Here is a 22,509-nt window from a genome sequence, read left to right as displayed (position 1 = left end):
GGGTATTATAAACTACGGCTGTCAATAGATGTGCTACAGTCCGTAAATGTACACTTATAAAAATGCACCTTATAAAAATGCACTTTATTAGGGTTTCTAATAAAGTGACCGGTAAGCGTACAGAGGGATAGGAAATCTAATTTAGCAGGAGCTCAGAGGGGTTTCTAAATGACTGCCAACAACCCTGTGTACTCAGATGAACCCACAGGTGGGCACAAAGGGACCACTGATCTGAAAATGTCATTATGGTGCTCCACTGAGCAAAGGGGCTCAAGGAGATGAGACATAGAAGCCGAAATGGCCTTGTTAGGATGAGACGTGTGTGTGTGTGTGTGTGTGTGGGGAGGGGGTGTATATGTACGCATGCGTGTATGTGAGACTTGCCTCACAATGAGCAACGGCAGATAGGAAGCCTGGAGACCCGGCTCTGCTCGGTCCTTACCTGTACACGGTGGTCGGAGGGTACTTGGTGATGTCATACATCAGCCGGATGTGGCCCTGGTACAGCTCTAGAGCTAAGGGTTCGTGATCCTCCTTGTACAGCAGCACGCCGTGATCCTTGTCAGTGGCTACCTGCACAGAGCGCAGGGAGGAGGTCCCGTGAGGAGCCGCGGGGCTTAGTCCCAAACGCTTCAAGCTCAGGCAAGCGTGTCAGACAGGACGCCTGCGAACAACCCGGGGCCAGCAGCCTCGTTCTAATCGCGACCGCGAACGGGGGAGAGGGAGAGAGAGGGAGAGACAGAAGAAAACGGGGTTTATGAAGTGTGGAAGGTCCAAGCCCACGTCGAACGAGCCCCGGTGGAGTCGCCAGCCTCTTGCCCGGTAGCCTGTAGCCGTGTGAGCAGCTAGCATGCGTGCTGGACAAGCACTAGCGCCAAATCTCAGCTAAAGGACATTTCGCGAGGCAGCCGAGCGACGCTGACCTACCGCACGAGCGGAGGCTCAAAAAAGCGTTAACTGCCATGGCCAAGCCACACGTTTCCCAGGCTTCCCTTGGTCTAACATACACTACTACTACTGCTGCTACTACCGCTACTACTCATACTAATAATAAATAGAACAAAAAGTTGTGTTTTCTAAACAGCTGACAGCTTCTTTTTCAACACAGACCGCCGGCTGTGTCTGATCCACCCCACCCACAAACCCTTGAGGTTTCTGAAGGTGTCAGCGACTCTCCCGTGAAGCCCGACACCAGCAGCTCAGAGCGATGGAGAGGCAGGCGGGTTATTTTTAGCTCCTCCTCTTTTAATTAACATTCGGCTGCCCCGTCGGTGGCGAGGGGCAGTCCAGCTGCGGGGGGGGCAGGGGGGCGGGGTGTGTGTGGCTTGGTCAGGCTCCTGATCTTGGGCGATAACGCACCCGGTTTGCCTTCCGTCACCGTAACACGTGTCTTCCGGGGAGACTTTATTCCCGCCGGCGGACAAAAGGTGGCATTCTGATAACGTCGTGGCGGGAGCAGGAACAGCGCCGCGTTTACAGACGTTCAGGTCGTGGTGCCGGCGATGAATCTGCCAGGTCAAACCCACTCACAGTCCTGCAGAGATCTCCGGCACTGAATGGTCTAGACACTTCATCCGATACGTGAGCTAATTACCCAGCCTTAGAGAAGTGTTAGGAGCAGACAAACCCCAATCCTGAGCAGCACAGATATAAGCCTACTTATAGGCTGCGAAAGGCCGCGGAAAAAGCGCTCGGAGCGTCTGCTGCGAGGGCGTGGGGGCTGCAGCTCATACCTGGAGGGATATGTGAGTGGAGGGGCGCACGTTGGCGCCGGACAGCTCTATGAACGAGTCCTTGCCCAGGAAGTGGGCGGTGAGCGTCTTCTCACACTTGGAGCCGAAGAAGCCCGGCAGGCAGCGGCAGACGGGCTCGGACTCCACCAGCACGCAGGGGGCGCCATTCTGGCAGTCCGACTGGTCACACGGACTCGTCTTCTGGAGGAGGATCATGGGAGGAGGGTTCTCGCAGAACAGCCCGCTGGGGGCAGGAAGCAAGAGAGAAGGAGAGAGAGAGCGAGAGAGAAAAACACAGAGGCTCACAATCACTCCGATCCATAAATGTTCCTAAACATTCATCAGTTTGCTTTCTCAGTAGCGGAACAGTTTTGTCATCCCAATGCACTTCTAGATTTTCATTATATTATATGTTACTCTGATTAGTGTTGTGTTACAGCATTGACGAAGCACCAGGGAAGGTGGTGAGCCAAATTAAAGCCACTAACACTTAATTACCAGCTATGCCTGGGGGAGGGGCTAAGCACTGCAGAGAGAGCTAACGTGCACCTGGAGCAGGGGGAGGGGCTAAGCACTGCAGAGAGAGCGAACGTGCACCTGGAGCAGGGGGAGGGGCTAAGCACTGCAGAGAGAGCTAACGTGCACCTGGAGCAGGGGGAGGGGCTAAGCACTGCAGAGAGAGCGAACGTGCACCTGGAGCAGGGGGAGGGGTTAAGCACTGCAGAGAGAGCTAACGTGCACCTGGAGCAGGGGGAGGGGTTAAGCACTGCAGAGAGAGCTAACGTGCACCTGGAGCAGGGGGAGGGGCTAAGCACTGCAGAGAGAGCTAACGTGCACCTGGAGCAGGGGGAGGGGCTAAGCACTGCAGAGAGAGCTAACGTGCACCTGGAGCAGGGGGAGGGGCTAAGCACTGCAGAGAGAGCTAACGTGCACCCAATGGCTGCAGAAACTGCATAACACTCTCAGAAGATAATGATGGGTTGTGCCAAGCTGCTCCTTGCTGGCACTGAATGCAATAGACATAGATACACACACACACACACACACACACAAATACCTATAACCACACCTCACTCTGATGCACAGGGCAGTCCCACACTTATAGCGTTATAATTAGCCACATGGAGATTCATCTGCCATTTGCCTCAGATGAGACAGCCCAGTGCCATATAATAAAGCACCATCTGGAGCTCAGGAGGTTAGTCTGTGTGTGTGTGTGTGTGTGTGTGTGTGTGTGTGTGTGTGTGTGTGTGTGTGTGCGTGTGTATGGGAGAGAGAGAGAGAGAGAGAATATGAATGTGTGTGTATATTTTGGAATAATCTGACACTTACTGAGCCATATGAATGGTGCAATACTTCCTAGAACTGTGTGATATTGCTAAATATACGGCCATTTCAATCATGATACCACTATCATACTGCTACTGCAATATTATATGCTACATATTCCAGATTCAAACACAGTGATGGTCCCTCCGTGTGACATGGCTAAACACAGGTCCGTCTAATTTTGACCAAAATGATTGGCATTTTCTGGACAGTGTGAATGATGCAAATCCTCCAAACACCCAGAGGACACCCGCTGAGCACTCGCCTGAAGCATCCGAGACCAGAGACACTCCCAGCACCCAGTAAAAACGTTCATTCCCAGGGATTCTTTTGTAGCCTTCTCTAATGTCAGTGTTATGTCAATGCTGTACTTACAATGACCAAACGATGCACGGTGCAGAACGACAAACGTTAGTTAATCCAAACATTAATTCTGCATTTGTTGTGTGTGCCAGTAGGAGCGTATGTGAGTTCGTGTGTGTGTGTGTGTGTCTCACCTGAAGCCATCCTTGCACACACACGTGTAGCCGTTGATGGCGTCCACACACTCTGCTCCATGCTGACACTTGTTCTCTACGCAGTCATTATAGTCCTGCTCACAGCGCTGCCCTACATAGCCTGGCAGACACTCACATCTGCAGCACGCGCACACACACAAACACACACGCACGCACACTTTGAACATACCCCTTTGTGGTAGTCAAAACATATTAAATATTTTCAAGCATGTCTAATTCGATTCTAACTAAGACATTTTGCGAGCAATTACACACTTGTGCTGTCTGATCAGCAGATGGAACCAGACCTGACATCTGTTGGAGCACTCACACAGGCCTGCCCCCTGAACTCTGACCTTAATGCAGAGGTCATGGGAGATGGGTCTCTCTGGAGCAGAGCCACTCACCTGTATCCTCTACCCAAGGGCACGCACTTAGAGTCGTGTTGGCAAGGGTCAAAGCCAAGGAGACAGGGGTCCACCACCTCCTCGCACAGGTCTCCTAACACACACACACACACACACACACACACACACAGACAGACTGTCAAACCTCTCTCACATCTGTTTTTACACAAGAACCTATAGCTGTTCGCACGCTCTGGAGATCATACGTGATAGTGTGTGTAAACGTCAGCCAGCAGTTGGGGGATGTGTTTGGCTTTGATCAAACACACAGCCTGCGCTCGATGGCTCCTCAGAGGATCACTGACACTTTTAGTCTTTACGCTGTTAGCTGGTGTGGGAAGGGGTGGGATGGGTCGCATGTCAACCTAAAACAGGCGAACGCGTGCGTGCGCGCGTGTATGTGTGTGTGTGTGTGTGTGTGTGTGTGCGTGCGTGTGTGTGTGTGTGTGTGCGTGCGTGCGTGTGTGTGTGTGCGTGTATGTGTGTGTGCGTGTGTGTGCGAGCGTGTACGTGTGCGTGCGTGCGTGTGTGTGTGCGTGCGTGTATGTGTGTGTGCGTGTGTGTGTGTGTGTGTGCGTGCGTGTGTGTGCGTGTATGTGTGTGTGCGTGTGTGTGCGAGCGTGTACGTGTGCGTGCATGCGTGTGTGTGTGTGTGCGCGTGTATGTGTGTGTGCGTGTATGTGTGTGTGTGCGTGTGTGTGCGCGCGTGTATGTGTGCGTATGCGCATGTGTGCGCGTGCGTGTGTGTGTGCGCATGCGTGTGCGCTTGTGCATGTGTGTGTGTGTGCATGTATGTGTGTGCGTGTATGTGTGCGTGTATGTGTGTGCGTGTGTAGCCAAGCTGGCCCCTATTGCTCTAAAAGATCTAAAAGATCACTGCCAGCTAGAGCCTTCCCTTCAGTACAGATTCTGTCCTGTTGCACCTGCTACTGGACACACACACACACACACACACACACACACACACACACACCCTTATCTTCCAACACTTCCTACCTGAGGCCCTCCAGGCCATCCCCTTCATCCCCTTTAAGTGTGAGGTACTCCACGGTACCTCAGCGCTGCGCAGACCGCCGTGCCGAAAAAGACAGGAGGCAACAGGCCAGGCTGCCAGCTCTGCCTGCCCAGCCGCCCTCCCCCCCGGGGCCCCGGCGGGGCCAGGCAGCCAGGCAGCCCAGCAGAGGCCGGCAGAGGCTGTCAGGCAGCCTGCAGTTGGGCTGCTCGCCGCAGCGCAGCGGGAGGAGAGATCAGCCCAGTAACCCAGGGAGGGAGCACTGCCTAGGGCAGACCTTTGACCCCTTCTAAAGAGCAGGAGGCTGGCTATGGGCGCAGGAAGTTCCGTCTGTGCTTGGAGTCGGCGTCGGTCATGCCCCTGGGCAGGTTGTCGGCGAACCAAATATTCAGGGTCACGGTGGAGCGCCACATTCACTTTGAAACTACAGTTCCCAAAATGCACTGGGACAAACACAAAGACACTGGCTTAGCTTGTCCGCCTCCCTTTAGAGCTCGGTTTCTCTCGCTGGTTGTTTCATTCCTGCACAGGTGCATTTTGCAGTGGCAATGTTGTGTTTCCACACACACGCCAGGGCAGGGCACAGGGATGGAGGAAAAGAAGGAGCGGTTCATTTGAAGGGGTTCTTGCTACGGGGTTTCCTGTCCCGCCTGCCTTTCACACGGGCTGTCCAGCAGTTGGGTATAACGCAAGTCTACAGCTGTGTTCTCCTGTCCAAACCTGGCACCAGAGTGGGCGTGCGCGCACACACACACACACACACACAAACCACACACGTACAAACAGGCGCATATGTGTCTGCACCCACACACACACTCCACACCCTCTCCCAGGGGAGGCTACAATTAGACTTTCTGCAGTAATAACAGGGCTTGTTGAGAACAGCTACATGTCTCCTCTCCTCTCGGTCATACGGTGTAAAAGTTACAACGATCCCTCTCCAAATGGCCTGTTCCAAACAGCTGCATTAGGCCCAGTCGTTTAAAAACGCTTTGCCTTCTGGCACTTTCTGGGTCCCGTGTTACTCCAAAGCCACCCTAGCGTATAACGTGTGGCCGGATAAACACGACGAGGGTTATAACTAAAAACGGCCAACGAGGCCGAAACACCGTGTTACCGCCGCGACAAAGTTGCCGGTGCGGATGGAATTCCCCATCCGGGTAGCAGCGGGTCTCCTACCGCTACAACCCGGCCGCCGTACGGACGTGGCGGGCCTCCTACCTCTGTAGTTGGAGGGGCACACGCAAGTGTAGTTGTTGATGCCGTCCACGCAGGTAGCATTGTTCTCGCAGTCGTGGTCCTCGCAGTCGTCAGGGTTCACCTCGCACCGCTGGCCCTCGAACCCGGGAGGGCACGCGCAGCTGTAGTGGGGGAGAGTGAGAAGAAGAGAGGCACCGTGAAGCCCCCCAGGTGCTGCGGCCGGATCGGTGCCTCAGCCTCGAACGGCAGCGCGCGTATATGAGCCGATACATCACCTGCCGCTCCCTCGCCGCTGACGCCACCCTGACACCACTCCGCCCAAACGGCACTCCAGAGACGTTTCATTGCTTTTTTTTTTTTTTGTAATGTCAATGCAGGACCCGACGCCGGCTTGTTTGTTGTTTTGTCTGGCCGCAGCAGCCGGGGCCGTTCGGTAATCAGAAGAAAAGGGCAAAGTTGCATGTGCTTAAAGGTTACAGGGTGATTTAGGAGGCGGAGAGCATCCGAAAGCAGGAAATTTACTGGCACATAAAACCGAACCTGTCTGCCTCCTGGTTTCTTAAAGTGCCCCGGGCAAATATCATCAAAACTACATGCATTTAGTAGCTCTACTCTAAGGTTCCCGGAGTTGAGATTGCCAGCATGGACGAGCACGGCGCGGCAGGGAACGGGTGAGGCTTGGCGGGTACCTGTATTGGCCCTCCTGGCCAGGTGGGAGGTGACATGTGCCCCCGTTGCTACAAGGCTGGCTGAGGCAGGCGTTCATGACGATCTCGCAGTTGCGACCCTGAGAGAGACAAGCAGAGGTGGATTTACGTCCGCTGCAAACACCTCACTCGAGACTCGGGCTGAGCGTCAGGCTGTACATTAACGTGACAATAACTCTGAGAGCAGAGTACACGTAATGAGACTAGGCATGACGCTGAAACACTCACATAGGAAACCACTGAACAAACGAAAAATGCGATAATTACGGAATGACAAAGTCAACGTTTGTAGCTTTAACCATGCACATTTCTGCTTGCGCTGGAGTTGGATGGCGAGTCTCTGATGTCACTGAAGATGTAGCCAGTTGTTGCTACAGTGCATTTCTCTGGATAAACCGCCGCCACCCGCCCAGCTGTGCCAGGCTGTGCTTTGTGGGGACGCTGGCCTTTAAAAGTCTGACACGGCAGCTTTAGCGCCGTAAGCCCACACACCTGGTTTGTGCTTCTGTCTCCCACATCTTGGTGCAGAAGTGGGAAAAGGCGAATTATGTTGATATGGGGGTTTGCTGATGGACCCAGACACGTTTGACTCTCCCTCTCTGCCTGGTTCAGTTACACCAAGACACCCATCCATGCTTTTGCGCTCTCTCTCTCTCTCTCTCTCTCTCTCTCTCTCTCTCTCTCTCTCTCTCTCTCCCTGTTTCAGTTACAAGACACCCATCCATGCGTATGTCCTCACCTCCACTAATAGCTACTGTGTTCTCCCTCCCTCCCTCTCTCTCTCTCTCTCTCTCTCTCCCTCTCTCTCTCTCACACACACACACACACACACACACACACACACACACACACACACACACACACACACACGCTAGCATTTGTGATTGATTCTCTTCACACCTTTTAATTAATCTAGACCACAGGAAGACGAGAGAAGGCGAGGAAAGCCAACCGACTGAAGGCTGTCGAAAATGAGAGAGTCTGGCAAACAACCACACACACACACCCACCCACGCACTCTCACACACACACACACACACATGTGCTCACACGCACGCACCCACACACACACACACACACACACGTACCCACGCACGTACCCACGCACACACGCACGCACGCACGCGCTCACCTTGGGTCTAGATATTTTAATTAAAAAAGAGTCACTGGTTTTGTGTTATAGCGGCCTAAAGGTTAAGTTCTTATCAGTTCCACTGCAGCAGGACACTGAGAGGAATCCCATAATCAAACAAAAGGCTAATGATTACATGTTGCTGTCAGGGCACACACACACACACACACACACACACACACACCCAAACAAACATGAAATACACACAGAAAGAAGAAATTCTTTAAAGGACCTCACAAGTCACTGATCAAAGGCATTTAAAAGTGGCTGAACACTGAGGGAAAGGGTATCTTTGTAATAGCAAAGGTACAGGGCCACACACACACACACACACACACACACACACACACACACACACACACACACACACACACACACACACACACACACACACACACGTCACTCCACAGACACTCACAAACACTCACTTCACACGGGAATCCACACCCCACACAGACACAGGCGTGGACACACACACTCAAACCAAATACCCTGCAAAGCCCCGGATGTCTCACGCTGATCTACAGCAGACTGCTCATCATTCTACCCCCAAACGGTAAGAAATGAATGGATGAGCCCCGTTTGGACTGATCTGCATGCCGGAGACAGCCTCGATCTCCTAACGCTTCCCGGTAATATGCGCAGACAGACCGATGTGTAGTTTAGCCGGAAAAAAACACCCTGATTAGGACTTCAAAGCTGCACTCAGCCAAGTCAGCGCTTTTTCATTGATCTCTCGCTCAGCGTTGCGTATGCATGAGCAGAGAAGCCTCCGATATATCGAGCGCGCTTAGGAAGAGTGATGGCAGCAACCTTTTGCACTCCTGCAAGGATATGCACATTTCAGAGGGCTGCGTGGTTCGCGCAGAAGGCGGAGCCTCACTCACCTTGTAGCCGAATGGGCATGAGCAGCGGTAGGAGCCCGTGACGTCGCCGACGCACGTGCCGTTGTTCTGGCAGGGGCTGGCCAGGCAGGGGGCGCACTTGGACATCAGGTGCAGATCGACGGGCCCTGCGAGATACAGAGGGAGAGGGAGTGTGTCCAGAGGAGGGAGACAGAACCGGGGGGTGGAGGTCTACCGGCGGGACACGGGATGAAGGCCATTTGCGCTAAGACCACCACTATTTTAAGTACCGCTCTGTCCAAATATATTTTAAAAATCCCCTTAATCTTGCCACTAACCTCCCATCAATCCTCTGGCTCTGCTAATTGGTTTTCTGGGGTTTCTGGGGTCTAAATCTTTCAGTTGGCTGCTTGGTTCTTGCTGTGGGAGAGGGACAGAAATAGAGAGAGATGGGGGGAGAGAGAGAGAGAGAGAGAGAGAGAGAGAGGGGGGGAAAGGAAGGAAGAAAGATAGGAATAGAGGTGTAGGGTGGTGGAAGGAGAGACTTACCCTTGCACTGGAAGCGGTTGAGGGGCGTGGTCAGCAGCAGGCGGTCAGCCATGTCGGACGGCCCGCTGCAGCGGGCGATGCCAGGCTCCTTAAAGCCCGCCTTCACCCACTGGGAGAGCCAGCGCAGCTCACAGTCACAGTACAGGGGGTTGGCACCCAGCGCCCTGTCTCGCACACACACACACACACACACACACACACACACACACGTGCACGCACATCAAGGAAGATGGTTTAGCCCCACGCACAGCCGAACAAGAGTTCATCACAATACCCTGCACACAAGCTCCTACACACACACACGCCCACACTTGTGCATCCTACTTCAAGGCACAAAGGGAACCTCTTCATCTGCTAAAGAGCAGGGGAAGGTGCTTCCGTTCGCTCTCTTGCTAATGAAACAGAGGGCCCTTCTCCAGAAGAGCCAGCCTTTTTGTCGGGGCCGGTAATGGCTGCCCTCTGGTAACTCAGGAGCCACAGGCGAAGAGAATAAACTGGTCAGAAGCGCTCGCTGACGGATGCCTTTTAGCGGTAATAACATTTTACAAAGATTCCCGGGGGGGGGGGAGGTGCTTTGGGGCTCTTTAGGAACGCTGCTCACTCACTCCTTCCACTTCCAGGTCGTGCCCGGTAATGAAGGCAAACCTCTATGGGTCGTAAAAATCGGAGTGAGTTTCCGAGTTTGATGCTGAGAGCCTGTCATTAATAGAGAGAGAGAGCGAGAGAGAGAGAGAGAGAGAGCGAGCGAGCATATTTGCATGGGCTTGCACACACTCACAGATGAGACAGAGATGTCAAGTGGTTGAAGGCTCCCTCTGGAATAGTTGAAAGGTCGTTTCCGTGGAGTGTTCTGAAAGAGAAGAAAGGAGGAATTGAAAACAAGATAACGTGGAGTGCTGAGCAGCTCTCGCTGGCACCCCCCAGAGGACGGGAGGACGGGACGGGGGCTCTGCTGAAGAGCTCTGCTCCGACGCTCAGGGACTGAGCACTGAAAATTCATCGTGTGTAGAGTACACTGTGTCACTTTGTCCTGCTTATTCCACTGCCCTCATTTGAAGCCACACACACACACACACACACACACACACAGAAAGGTCTGAAGAGGTGTCAGTCTAACAGCAATCAGACCCTGTGACCGTACAGCCCTGCACCGCTGAGGCCATGCCAGAGGTGCCCCAGGGGCATTCTGGGAAATGAGCAACTGAGAGTGATGCCTGGTAGTGGGGCCACCATGTCCTGCTGCCACAACAGGGCTGCAGAGGCAGAGCCTAAGAGCTCCTGATAACCTCCAGACTGACCTTAAGAGTGAGTGATGGGTGTGGAGAAGAGGGGGGGGGGAATCTCTTTCTCCATATAGTGGGGGTCGAACCTGCAGAGGTCAGAAACTCATTTTCCTTCCAAAACCTGCTCTGTTTCACAGTCACCTAATAAGATAATAAAGCTGGGTGTGTGTGTGTGTGTGGGTGTGTGTGTGTGTGTTTCATAGGTGGAAGCAGGAAGAGGACTTACAACAGTCGCAGTGAGCGCAGTCCATCAAACGCATGCACCGGCACACAGCGGATCTGATTATAACTCAGGATACTGCAGACCGAGAGAGAGAGAGAGAGAGAGAGAGAGAGAGAGAGAGAGAGAAAGAGAGAGAGAGACACACACACACAGGGAGTGATATTACACCCAGACATTTATGTTCCCACACATCCAAATTCACACGCACACCGACGCCGCGTTGCGGATGTTGTCAGCGTCGTGCAGCAGACAGTAGCCACGGTGACTCACAGTGTGGAGAGCCGAGTCATGTTGTTGAAAACGAGAGGAGTGAGGGAGCTGATGCTGTTGTTGCTCAGGTCCCTGTGGAGCACGAGAAACACACACACACACACACACACACACACGATTAACCAAACACACGGACAAATCCCATGCCTCACTGCTTTACACCACTAATAAAACACATCAAATCAGCCTTCAAGGTGCTCGAACGTTATCTGGCAACTTCTAGTTAACAAAATGTCCGTTTATCCACAGTGGCTCGACAGCTGGACACGAGGTGGAAGGACGTCAAGGTGATTTTGTTTGGGTTTGGAGGAATGGAGAGACTTACACAAGCATGAGCTGTTTCAGGTGCGCCAGCTCCTTAGGGACGGCTGTCAGCAGGTTTCCTTCCAGGTACCTGTGCCATGGAAGACAAACGTGTTCTTACTAAGCGCCACACACACACACACACACACGCGTCACACATCACAACCACTCCGCAGCCAGACGTACGAGGCGTCGGCCATTGCCAGGAGGCGTGGGGGAGGCAGAAATTATAGCCAGAGAGGCTTGGTGAATGGGAAGCCGGCGCTGCTCGAGAGAGAGCCGGAGGCTGCATGGTGGGTATAGTCACGCCTGCCTGTGGGAGGGGCTTTGCGTTCTGGTGCATTATGGCTCTTTATATGCCGCCATGCTGGTACCAGCTCAAGAATGCGGTGTGTAGGCAGTACTGTCAAAGTCGGTATGGCTTGTGCCTGTGTGTGTGTTTGTGTGTGTGTGTGTGTGTTGAGCAGTCCAGGCGGCTGAGAGTGTGTGGTTCATTGACAAAGACAGAGGCGCAGGCAGCAGATGGAGGCTTCAAGCAGCTCAATATCACACAGAGGGCTAATGAAGCCTGTCAGTAAAGACTAGGAGAGGAGTCTAGTCTCTCTCTCTCACACACACACACACACACACACACACACACACACACACACACACGCGCGCACACTGGAGTCTATCATTACACACACACTGATAGAATAGGTAGATGGAACCTTAAATAGAGTCACTTTTTAAAGTCTACCCATCTCTCTCTCTCTCTCTCTCTCTCTCTCTCTCAGCCTGTGTTAAAGGAATGGAAAGAGCCATGCTCTGCTGAATGGCTCGGAGGGTCCCGCCTCAGACATTCCCAGCAGGACACTCCCTGCGGGACCGTGGCCATGGCAGGACTGGACATCCCCTCTGATGTGGTGCTGGGTTCATGTAACAGGAGACAGAGGAGACTACAGCACTCCTAGCAAGCGCATTACTGGAACAGCCCGTGGCCAGCTGGGGTTCAACACCGTTGACGCAACCGTCGAGGTAACCGGTGAGGTAACCGGTGAGGCAACCACAGAAAAAGAAAGAAAGCTGACAGAATAATGTGAGCAACAGGACCAGCAGAGGGAAAAAAAGAGGCAAAGTGAATTAGAACAAGGGAGGGAGAGAGGGAGGGAGAGAAAGAGAGGTAGCGAGAGAAAGAGAGGTAGAGAAAGAGAGGGAGGGATAGAGAGAGGGAGGGAGAGGAGAGGGAGGGAGAGAAAGAGAGGTAGCGAGAGAAAGAGAGGTAGAGAAAGAGAGGGAGGGATAGAGAGAGGGAGGGAGAGAAAGAGAGGTAGCGAGAGGAGAGAGGAGGGAGGGAGAGAGGGATGGAGGGAGAGAAAGAGAGGTAGCGAGAGGAGAGGGAGGGATGGAGAGAGAGGGAGGGAGAGAAAGAGGTAGCGAGAGGAGGGAGGGATGGAGAGAGAGGGAGGGAGAGAAAGAAAGGTAGCAGGAGGAGAGAAGAGGGAGGGAGAGAGGGATGGAGAGAGGGATGGAGGGAGAGGGCTTACAGCTCAGTGGTGTCCTTGGGGATGCTCTTGGGCAGGGCGCGCAAGCCACGGTTACTGCAGCGCACCACCGTATCTGCGCACGTGCACGGCTCAGGACAGCGCGGAACCGGCGGCAGGCAGGCGTTGTCTTCGACACCTGCTCAGAGAGAGGGAGAGGGAGACAGACACGCGTTCAGAGGGCGAGACAGAAAGGAAGGTGTACGGGGAACGTTTAATTCTTAATGCTTCTTTATCGAGACGTCGCACCCTGAAAAGAAAAATCGCACGTCGCTGACAAAGGTTTAATATAGATGTTCATAAATAAGAGAGAGGGTCCGAAAAAGAGAAATGGAGAAAAAAAGAACAGAATGGCACCGAGAACACAGACAGGTGCGATGGCGCTTGTGTCTGTGTGTCTGTGTGTGTGTGTGTGTGTGTGTGTGTGTGTGTTCGCACAACTGGGCCAAAACTGATTTGAGCAGAGTTCTTCCCTAAAGAGCCCTGCTGGCCACATGCCGCGGCGATCCGACAGTCGGCGCTGGAAGTGCTCCCTCCTGACAGGCGGAATGGCACGCGGGAATTAAGGCTCCTACGTTAAATGCTGCTGTTGGCTGGGGCGGGTCTCCGCCTTCCCCAGGCGGAGCTCCCGTGCTCCCTCCTGGCCGGGGAGACACTATCTGCTAAGGGCCTGAGTGGCCCTCCGGATTAATACGGAACCAGGGAATTAAGAGTTCAATGGAGGTACAGAGGAGCAGGAGCGCTCCAACAACAACAACAACAACAACAACAACAGGTTGCACACAGCACCAGGAGGGAGGGAGCGAGGGAATGACAGGGAGGGAGAGAGAGAGGTATAGAAAGAGGGAGAGAGTGAGAGATATTTAACATTTTAGTAAATATTTAGAAAAGATCTCTACATTTCTGGAAGCATATCAACTCTAGTGACTCCCATTCACTCCACTATAAAGCACTGGCCAGTCATGAGCTGAACATGTGAAGGAGACCCCTCAGCCCCAGCAACCTAAAACTCAACAACATCAACAACATTAGTCAGCCTGACCACACGCTCAAGGCCAAAATCATCCCAACCAATGAAAAACACAATAACATCACCCACTGCACTGAAAATGCACATCGCCAACAAAGACTTCAATGCTATTTTGCCCTAAATCGAGATTACATGAGCTCTCAGCGGTGGAGACAGAGCTGTTACCCAAAGAGGCCTGGCTGTGCTCTCACCGTGAGCTCCCATTGGTGGAGACAGAGCTGTTACCCAGAGAGGCCTGGCTGTGCTCTCACCGTGAGCTCCCATTGGTGGAGACAGAGCTGTTACCCAGAGAGGCCTGGCTGTGCTCTCACCGTGAGCTCCCATTGGTGGAGACAGAGCTGTTACCCAGAGAGGCCTGGCTGTGCTCCCACCGTGAGCTCCCATTGGTGGAGACAGAGCTGTTACCCAGAGAGGCCTGGCTGTGCTCCCACCGTGAGCTCCCATTGGTGGAGACAGAGCTGTTACCCAGAGAGGCCTGGCTGTGCTCTCACCGTGAGCTCCCATTGGTGGAGACAGAGCTGAGCTCTTCCTAACAGAATGCTCTAAATATGTTTCCACTAGAAATGGATTTTGTATGAAAATGATATGCATCTCTCCCGAGTTTCGGCTGTTCTGTTCCAATCTATAATATTACCTTCCTCTTATTTATGTTATGTTTATGTTTATGTGTTTCTTGTTAACTCATTCGGCAACAGTGTATCTTATTACCTTCATGCCAATAAAGAGCGGGACAGAGAGAGGGAGAAAAATGTGAGAGATGGAGGGAGAGAGAGAGAGAGAGAGAGAGAGAAACATGGTGTGGACTGGAGAAAGCAGACGGAACGAGGCCCATTTTACCTCGACTGGGCCTCTTCAAACTGCCAAAAAAAACCTCCGTGCAAATCAGTTTAGCCTTATGTTGTTGTTCTCAGTGTATACACACACACACACACACACACACGGCATTAACGAACAGTGCGGCGGCAGCACGCCCGTGACGGGGAGGGTCTCTCAGAGCATCCGACCTGTCAGGAAGCCAGACCCGCGCCGGCAGGATGCCTGGCTGCGTACCTTCGCAGGTGAAGTCGGGCGTGGCCACGTCCTGTATGGGGATCTCCTTCAGGAAGGCAGGCTTCTGGCAGCGGGGGTTTCCGCTGACCACCCGCGTCTTCTTCAGCCACAACCCCAGCCAGGCCAGGTGGCAGTCGCACACGTACGGGTTGGACAGCAGGTTACTGCGCACACGGGAGGGGAGGAGAGAGCCGTCCGGCCCGGTCAGCGAGTCAAAACGTTTTTGTTGTTCATGTACAACAACTGCAGATTTAGTGCTGACCTTCATTGAAGAGCAGTGATGTAGTTTGTAAGGTGTTTGTGATGTAGTTTGTAAGGTGTTTGTGATTTATCTTCATCTTGAAGGCTACAGGAGAAGGTCATGGCAGGAACACAAGAAACACCTTCCTATCAGTGACAGCCCGATCCAGGCGCTGAACTCCGTTTCCCAGAAGGCTATGCTAACCACAGGAGTGGGGCCTTCAGAGTCGGCTTATTGATCCATTTTTCAAGTGTCCTCTTTCAAGGGAGCTCGGAGGGTCCAGGGGGGCTACAGGGACCTGACTCCTAAATTTTCAGCCGTGAGAGGACAGCCGTGGGGGGCTGGGGGACTGGAGTAGCAGGGGTCCGGACAGGGCTCGCCCATGGCAGGCCGGGCGGAGCACCTTGGATGGGAACGGGTGGAGAGACACCGTTCCGCTCCAGCCAAGGGCGCGGCTTAATTACGCGAGCCGACCTTCGAGCGCGCCGCTGACAGACACTGGGTAGCAGAGCCGACCCGCCATGTGTCTGCCTTTAATTATTCAGGCTGTGCTCCATAAACAACACAAAACCAAATAGGTTCATTATCTTCAGAGAAAGCGAGAGAGAGAGAGAGAGAGAGAGAGAGAGAGAGAGAGAGAGAGAGAGAGAGAGAGAGAGAGAGAGAGAGAGAGGGTGAGAGAGAGAGGCTTATACTGACATTCTCCAATGACAAAGGCAGATGGAGAACCCATTGAAAAAACCATAAAAGCCGTGGGACAGCCTAGAACGATTTGTTGATAATGAGTAGCTGGAAAGAAAGCGACCTTTACTGAACCTAATCCCCAATCTCAGCAACAGTCTAGTAACCTGTGTGGAGGAGGGGCAAGCAGCTGGGTAAAGAGCCAAAATGCACAAAGGTGGTGAGAGAACAGCTGGATATCTCTCTCTCTCTCTCTCTCTCTCTCTCTCTCTAATTACCTTGCAGCTGACACAAACTGATCCATTCCAACACTAAGCAACTAAAAATACAGACAGACAGACAGACAGACAGAGAGAGAAGAGTGAGAGAGAGAGGGTGCTTTGATTCAACTCGTCTTTATTGTGCCAACGACAAATGCAGACAAATGAGTACCGCCCTCATCCCCGACACAGTTCAGAAATGCATCCTAATTAAAACCTGTCGCCTGCGCTTCACAGATCACGCGCGCCGCGAGTCAGCCTGCTAGGCGTGCTCGTAGGCTCTCCTTCAGATCAATGCAGCCACGCCTGAGAGGCTCATTAGTCCTAGCCTTCCACACAGCTGGCAGGGCCAGCCCTAACAAACGAGTCAACAAACAGAACTCTCTCCTTCCTGGAAACCTGCGTGTCACTCCTGTGACCATGAGCCAAATCTTTGGTTTTTTTAAAACAAAAAACACTTGTTTAAAGCAAAATCAGAAAAAAAGACCGGCACACGCAGACCTACAAGTGTATACTCTGGTCCGATTGATTCCACGTTTCAAGAAACGTTCTACCTGAAGGCAATTTTAGTAATTTAGACTGGTTTGCTGGATGTGTCGGTACCGCGCGTTTGTACTCTTCCAATGTCTTCAAACACGGAACACTGCACTACTACACAATTTTCAGTCCAAAAGGCGACAAAATCCTTGGCAATTCTGAATGTCATTAAAAAATCATTTCTAATTGCCCTCATAGGTTCAAATCCGCAACATTATGTTGGACTCTTTTAATAATGAACAAATACTGTAGTTCAAGCACTCGGAACCCTAGCGCTAACCCTAGCGTTGTACCGTTTTGTCATTTTAATGGGTTTGGAATGTTCCGGACATCGCCATCAAAGAACGCCGTTTCCTAGCGAAGAAACATCTGCAGCCGCCTCCTTTGATCCTTCTCTGTCATTGGCCATGGATGGAGACAGCCAAACCAAAATCCTGACATTAGATATCTAAGGGAAAAAGCTGGGAAGCAGAGAAGGTGACCCCAGGAACCGAAAAAGCACCTGCAAACAATAACGCGTGAAGACAAAGGAGCAGTCTGCCCGGCCCCCGTGCTCGGCCTGCTGCGATAACAGTGTTTAACGTCTCCGCACCGCGGACCGCAGCAGAGCGCAGTTTTTAACCCCGCGCCACTCAAATCGTCGGCTCAAAGGGTGACCCGGGACCTCCGTCCCGCTGCGATGGCTGCGTGACAAATGACTTTGTGAGATCCTGTGATCTTACGTTTTTTGCGTTACAGAATAACACGGAATAAGCGAGCTCTAATCTCGCAAAAAGCCCGGGCCGCGCTCGCGCTCAGAGGGCGGCTTACTTTCCGATCCTTTTCGCCTTTGTCTTGTTCTTTGGCGGTCTGAGCGTTTTTGTGTCTGCGCGTTGACGGGCGGAGCACTTACATGGTGGAGAGGGAGTGGAGGGTGGAGAAGGCCCCTGGAGCAATGGTGGAGATGTGGTTGTCATAGAGCGAGAGCAGGCGCACGGAGCCAAGGCCTGTGAAGGTGGCGTTGTCCACGCAGGTGATCTGGTTGCTCCTTAGCATCCTGGACACACACCACACACACCACACACACACACACACACACCACACACACACACACACACACCACACACACACACCACACACACACACCACACACACACACCACACACACACACACACACCACACACACACACACACCACACACACACACACACACACACACACACACACACACACACACACACACACCACACACACACACACACACACACACACACACACCCATGCGACACAGAGAGGTAAGACACGTGAGCATGAATGTGTTAATCAGTGTGTGAAGGTTGGACGGAAGCAATCAAGCATTCCACTGTATACCGACGTTTAGCACGTGGCGTGCACGCACACACACAGGCGCAAACACACACGCACGCGCAAACCAACAAAGACGTACACACACGTGTGTGCATACGTGCGTGCGCACTCAGGTGTGCGCCACACATGGTTGGAGGGGAATTGCACGGGGAGCCGGCATGCGTCGGACAGGTGGAAGGAATGATAGGCTCTGGGAGCTAAGGCCCGCCCAGAGCCCACCTACTGGCAGTCTGAAGGGAGCTCAGCTGTCAGACAGGTTTTGAGGCTTTTGGAACATTACAAGTGGGGGTGTGTGTGTGTGTGTGTGTGTGTGTGTGTGTGTGTGTGTTGTTCTGGCTAGTGCCCTAAGTCAACCATGCAATATCTTCCTGAGAATCTGTAAGGCTGGAAGAAGAAAGTAGCCTGTTCAACTGAGCGTGAGCGTGTGTGTGTGTGTGTGTGTGTGTGTGTGTGTGTGTGTGTATGTGCACGTGTGCGGTGTGGTGAACGGGGGGGAAGCCAGACTAATCTTGGGCCTCTAAAAGGAGTCCAGCTGTGCAAATGGACCAAATGCAAACCAGAGGCTTCAGGGATGAAAACCTGAACCGCTGCAGATGTGACGTTAGTGACCCCAGACAGGCAAACTCAATTTGGCTGCCATGTTCCCGGGATTTAAAAGGCACGAAACTCAATATTGCCCGCCATGATTCTATTCATTTGAGACTGTACACTCCTCTCTCTCCAATTTGGCTAATTAAGCAGGCGGCGGGGGCCCGCACGCGGTCCCTCGAACTGCCAGGAGCTCTGGCTGGTGCTTTAATGGTGCACCAGGCAGCTCGTTACGCTGGGACTCCTGGTTTGGGTTGGTGCGGTTGCCGTCTTAATTGGATGAGCGAAGTTTGCTTCTTCCAGTGCATGCTGGTCCCTAACCTACGGACGGAATTTCCTGCAACATGCATCTCCTCCCCCCCAAAATAGACGAGCGGACCCGTCCGAGCCCCACGGCATACGTGCGGCCGCACGGTGAAACCACGCCCCCTCACCTTGGGAGGTCGTACGGAGGGGGGGTGCAGGGAGAGGGTGGTTGTACTCACAGGGTCTTGAGGCCGCTCAGGCCCCGGAACATGGGCCCGTGTACGGCCTGCAGCTTGTTTCCAGTAAGGAGCAGCTCTAGCACGCCTGACGCCCCGTCGAACGCGCCCTCCTGGATCTCGCGCAGCTTGTTGTTGCTCAGGTTTCTGGAACGAAGCAACAAAAAGAACAGAATTTATTGAGCGCCTCGTTAATCCCCACAATCCTCTGACGCCTTAAAAATATTAACATGTCACTGTCGGCGAGTTTTATTTGTTTTGGTTGTCCAATTTGTCAACGAGTCCCAATGGTCCACGCAGAAGACACGTCCGCGCAGTTCTTTGGCAAAATTGCAAAACGGATGAATACATTACTGGCTCGCCACCAAGAGTTTAATATGTTCTTCATTTGTAATCATGTCCTAAACGCTCACTTATGATTTCTGGCATGGTGTTATCTCTGGTGTGTTCTGGTGATTCACTAGCCGATTGTAATCGGGGCCTCAGGAAAGCGTGCGTGGGGATGTTTGAGAGGGCGCTCATTTATAACCATCCTGACAGTGCAGGGTCATAAGCAATTTCGTGTCTGATAAATCAGCGGTCCTCTTTCTGTGAGGGACCGCTGCTGTTGTCCGCCGCCCAGGCGGGTGGGTGGGCGGGTGGAATACCCCACCAAGCCTGCACCCGTTTGGCCGGGGTAATCCGTCGCTTTTGTCCCGTGTGCGGCTCGCGGTGCTGTCGTGGAAACGCCCCCCCCCCCGGCCCCTCGGCCCCTCGGCCCCGTGCCTCTTAAAAAAAGAAAAAAGAAAAAAAAAAGACGTACATCTTGCGTAGGTTTGGCAGCTTCTTAAAGGCTCCCGCGGCTTCCAGGGATGAGATCTCATTGTCGTTCAGGCGCCTGGTGAAGACGGGATTACAAAGAGAGAGGGAGGGGAGACAGAGAGAGAGAGTTTAATGGCACACCGGTGAGGATGACTCATAACGCAGCGTGGAACGGAGATAAAGTCGTAGCAAAGAGGAGGTGGAAAAAGGAAAAGAAGCCTTGAGCCGCAGCGAGAGCACGTCATGGCTCCGAGACGCGCGGAGACGTTGGTATTCGATCCCTGCTCGCCCAACAGCAGTGCCATGTTACGCTGGTCTACACACCTGCGCGTGGGCCTGGGTGTGACGTGGGCCGAGATGGTGAGATGGGACGACGCAAAGGCAGAACGACAGGATGAAAGAGGAATGTCGAGGCTGAATGGAAGGAGGAGAGTGAAAAGCGAGTTTTTTTGTTTTGTTTTTTTTTTAAAGTCATCGGGTCCGTTCTCCAGGCGTGGACGGCGGGGAGGACGCGCGAGCACTCGGGGATGGCAAGCGGGACGCAGCGGAGGAAGGGGACGCGCAGACACAGAGGGCCCACTGCCGGCCCCTCCGCGAGTGCTCCATAAATAAGCAGCCGCACTGCAGACGGGAGAGAGAAAAGCTGAGCAGGAGGGAGGGAGGGAGGGGGGGAGGTGTCAGGGGGTGATGGATGAGCGAAGCGGACGAGTCTGCAGAGGGGAAGAGTGTGACGTGACGTGTCCTCTGCTCCGGGGACGAAGGGCAAGTGATATCTGGGGGACAGACCCAGCGTGGCGCAGGGCTGAAGGCCCGGGAGAAGCCTGTAGCGTTCCCCACGCCTCAGCCGGAGCTGGGAGCCTGCCCAGAGAGAGACAAGAAAGAGAGACCACGGGGAGAGGGGCCGGGGAGAGACCAGGGAGAGAGAGAGGTCAGATATGTGAGGGAGAAGTGAGGAATAGGGCTGGGTATCTCGCTGGGTATCCGTGCGCAGGTGCCTAAACACTGTTAGAAGCGGCACTTAAAAATAAAACATTAAAGGAGGTCTTTTAAGGAGGTATTGCTAAGAAAAATTTGAACTTCAAAGTATATTCTTCAACCACACTTTAGACCATTTAGCTTTAGGCATTTATGCAAGTGTGATGTTAACTAGCGATGGCAACGTGACATACTTCAATTAATCATTGTTTAGTGTCTGTTTTGGAGCACTGGAGGGCAAATATTGCAATCGACGGCTCAGCCGTTTAAAGGGGTCTTTTTTTGATTTTGTGAAAAATAAAATTACACCATATGTAGTCGATTAGACATGTCTGGAGGACAAGTTGTGTTTCTTTGGAACAAAAGTTGCAAACTGCTAACATTGTTAGGGAACACGGGAAATCAACAGAAACCCACATAACCTTCATAAATACATGCCCACAAACTTCTCGCCACCTGCTCAGACCGCATGCAGGTGTTAAAAAATGCCTCACAGACCAGTCCATGTGTTTTAGGACAGGGCTGTGGCCAGTACCCTGGACGCGCTTTCAACAGGTTGAAAGAAGTCTGTGAACACGCAACTCTGCAATTCTACGATGGCTGTTACCATTGCTGTTGACTTCCATTCTTTGTTACCAACGTTATCATCTTTTGCTCTAAACTAAAGAAGCAAAAGATGAACTCCAAAAAACTCTCGGTCGATCTGAGGCAATAAAAAGAAAAAAAATTACATGGGAATGTTATTTTTGGCTGAACTTTAAGTTGCATGGAAATGAGGCATCGAACTCTGCCTCGCGCGTTGGTCTGGTAAATACCAGTTATATAGGGATGGGTGCCATATTGATATCTGATTTTGTTCTCCAACCCTAGTAAGGGATGACAGAAGAGATCACGTGGAGTGTGTATGCTGTGACGAACCTTTGCTTTGTCTAGATGCTTTAAGGACTGTTACAGGCAGACTGTGAAGCAGAGGTTCATGGTAAATGGGTCCCACTGATGCATAGGTGTGTCCTGCCAGTATATAAGGCCTGCTGATCTAGATGGCTGGAGTTCAGTTTAGCTGGCCACGGGAACTCGCTGTTTAGTGTTTGGTGTTTATTGTTTGGGGCACACCGTGGTGTTTACTGTTCGGTGTTTATTGTTTGGGGCATGCCGTGGTGTTTACTGTTTGGTGCCTGCTGTTTGGTCTTCCCTGTTCGGTATTTGCTGTTTGGACCCTGTCTATAGGACGTTTGGAGTGGGTTCTTAAACATTTTGACATGAAGTCAAAATAAAAATAAAAATAAAAGAGTGAAAAGAACAAACATAATAAACAAATCTTTTACTGCACTTTCCATCAGACGCTTCCCTTCTTTATTCGCTATGAACAGGCTAAAACCTGGTCTGTCTATGTGTATATGTGTCTATGTGTATATCTGTATATGTGTATATATATATATATCTGTATCTGTGTATATATATATATCTGTATCTGTGTATATCTGTATCTGTGTATATCTGTAT

General features: G+C 52.4%; 1 protein-coding gene across 3 annotated transcripts in view; it reads right to left on the bottom strand.

Moving 5' to 3' along the window:
* Positions 1 to 22,509, bottom strand: part of slit3 (slit homolog 3 (Drosophila)) — a 118,477-nt gene that overhangs the window by 5,777 nt on the left and 90,191 nt on the right. For all 3 annotated transcript variants that reach the window (XM_035532272.1, XM_035532273.1, XM_035532274.1), the window contains 17 exons: positions 20,033 to 20,107; positions 19,234 to 19,377; positions 17,705 to 17,848; positions 15,094 to 15,257; positions 13,017 to 13,152; positions 11,513 to 11,581; positions 11,188 to 11,259; positions 10,921 to 10,992; positions 10,190 to 10,261; positions 9,412 to 9,575; positions 8,905 to 9,029; positions 6,868 to 6,965; positions 6,200 to 6,339; positions 3,967 to 4,060; positions 3,560 to 3,697; positions 1,734 to 1,977; positions 443 to 573 (listed from right to left, as the gene is read on the bottom strand). In XM_035532272.1, coding sequence (XP_035388165.1) covers positions 443 to 573; positions 1,734 to 1,977; positions 3,560 to 3,697; positions 3,967 to 4,060; positions 6,200 to 6,339; positions 6,868 to 6,965; positions 8,905 to 9,029; positions 9,412 to 9,575; positions 10,190 to 10,261; positions 10,921 to 10,992; positions 11,188 to 11,259; positions 11,513 to 11,581; positions 13,017 to 13,152; positions 15,094 to 15,257; positions 17,705 to 17,848; positions 19,234 to 19,377; positions 20,033 to 20,107 — 2,082 coding nt within the window. The remainder of the gene's footprint in view (positions 1 to 442; positions 574 to 1,733; positions 1,978 to 3,559; positions 3,698 to 3,966; positions 4,061 to 6,199; positions 6,340 to 6,867; positions 6,966 to 8,904; positions 9,030 to 9,411; positions 9,576 to 10,189; positions 10,262 to 10,920; positions 10,993 to 11,187; positions 11,260 to 11,512; positions 11,582 to 13,016; positions 13,153 to 15,093; positions 15,258 to 17,704; positions 17,849 to 19,233; positions 19,378 to 20,032; positions 20,108 to 22,509) is intronic.

Source organism: Electrophorus electricus, chromosome 12 (genome assembly GCF_013358815.1).
Source record: "Electrophorus electricus isolate fEleEle1 chromosome 12, fEleEle1.pri, whole genome shotgun sequence".
Taxonomy (NCBI): domain Eukaryota; kingdom Metazoa; phylum Chordata; class Actinopteri; order Gymnotiformes; family Gymnotidae; genus Electrophorus; species Electrophorus electricus.
Note: the sequence above shows the minus strand (reverse complement) of the source record. Positions and strands in the feature narration are given on the sequence as shown.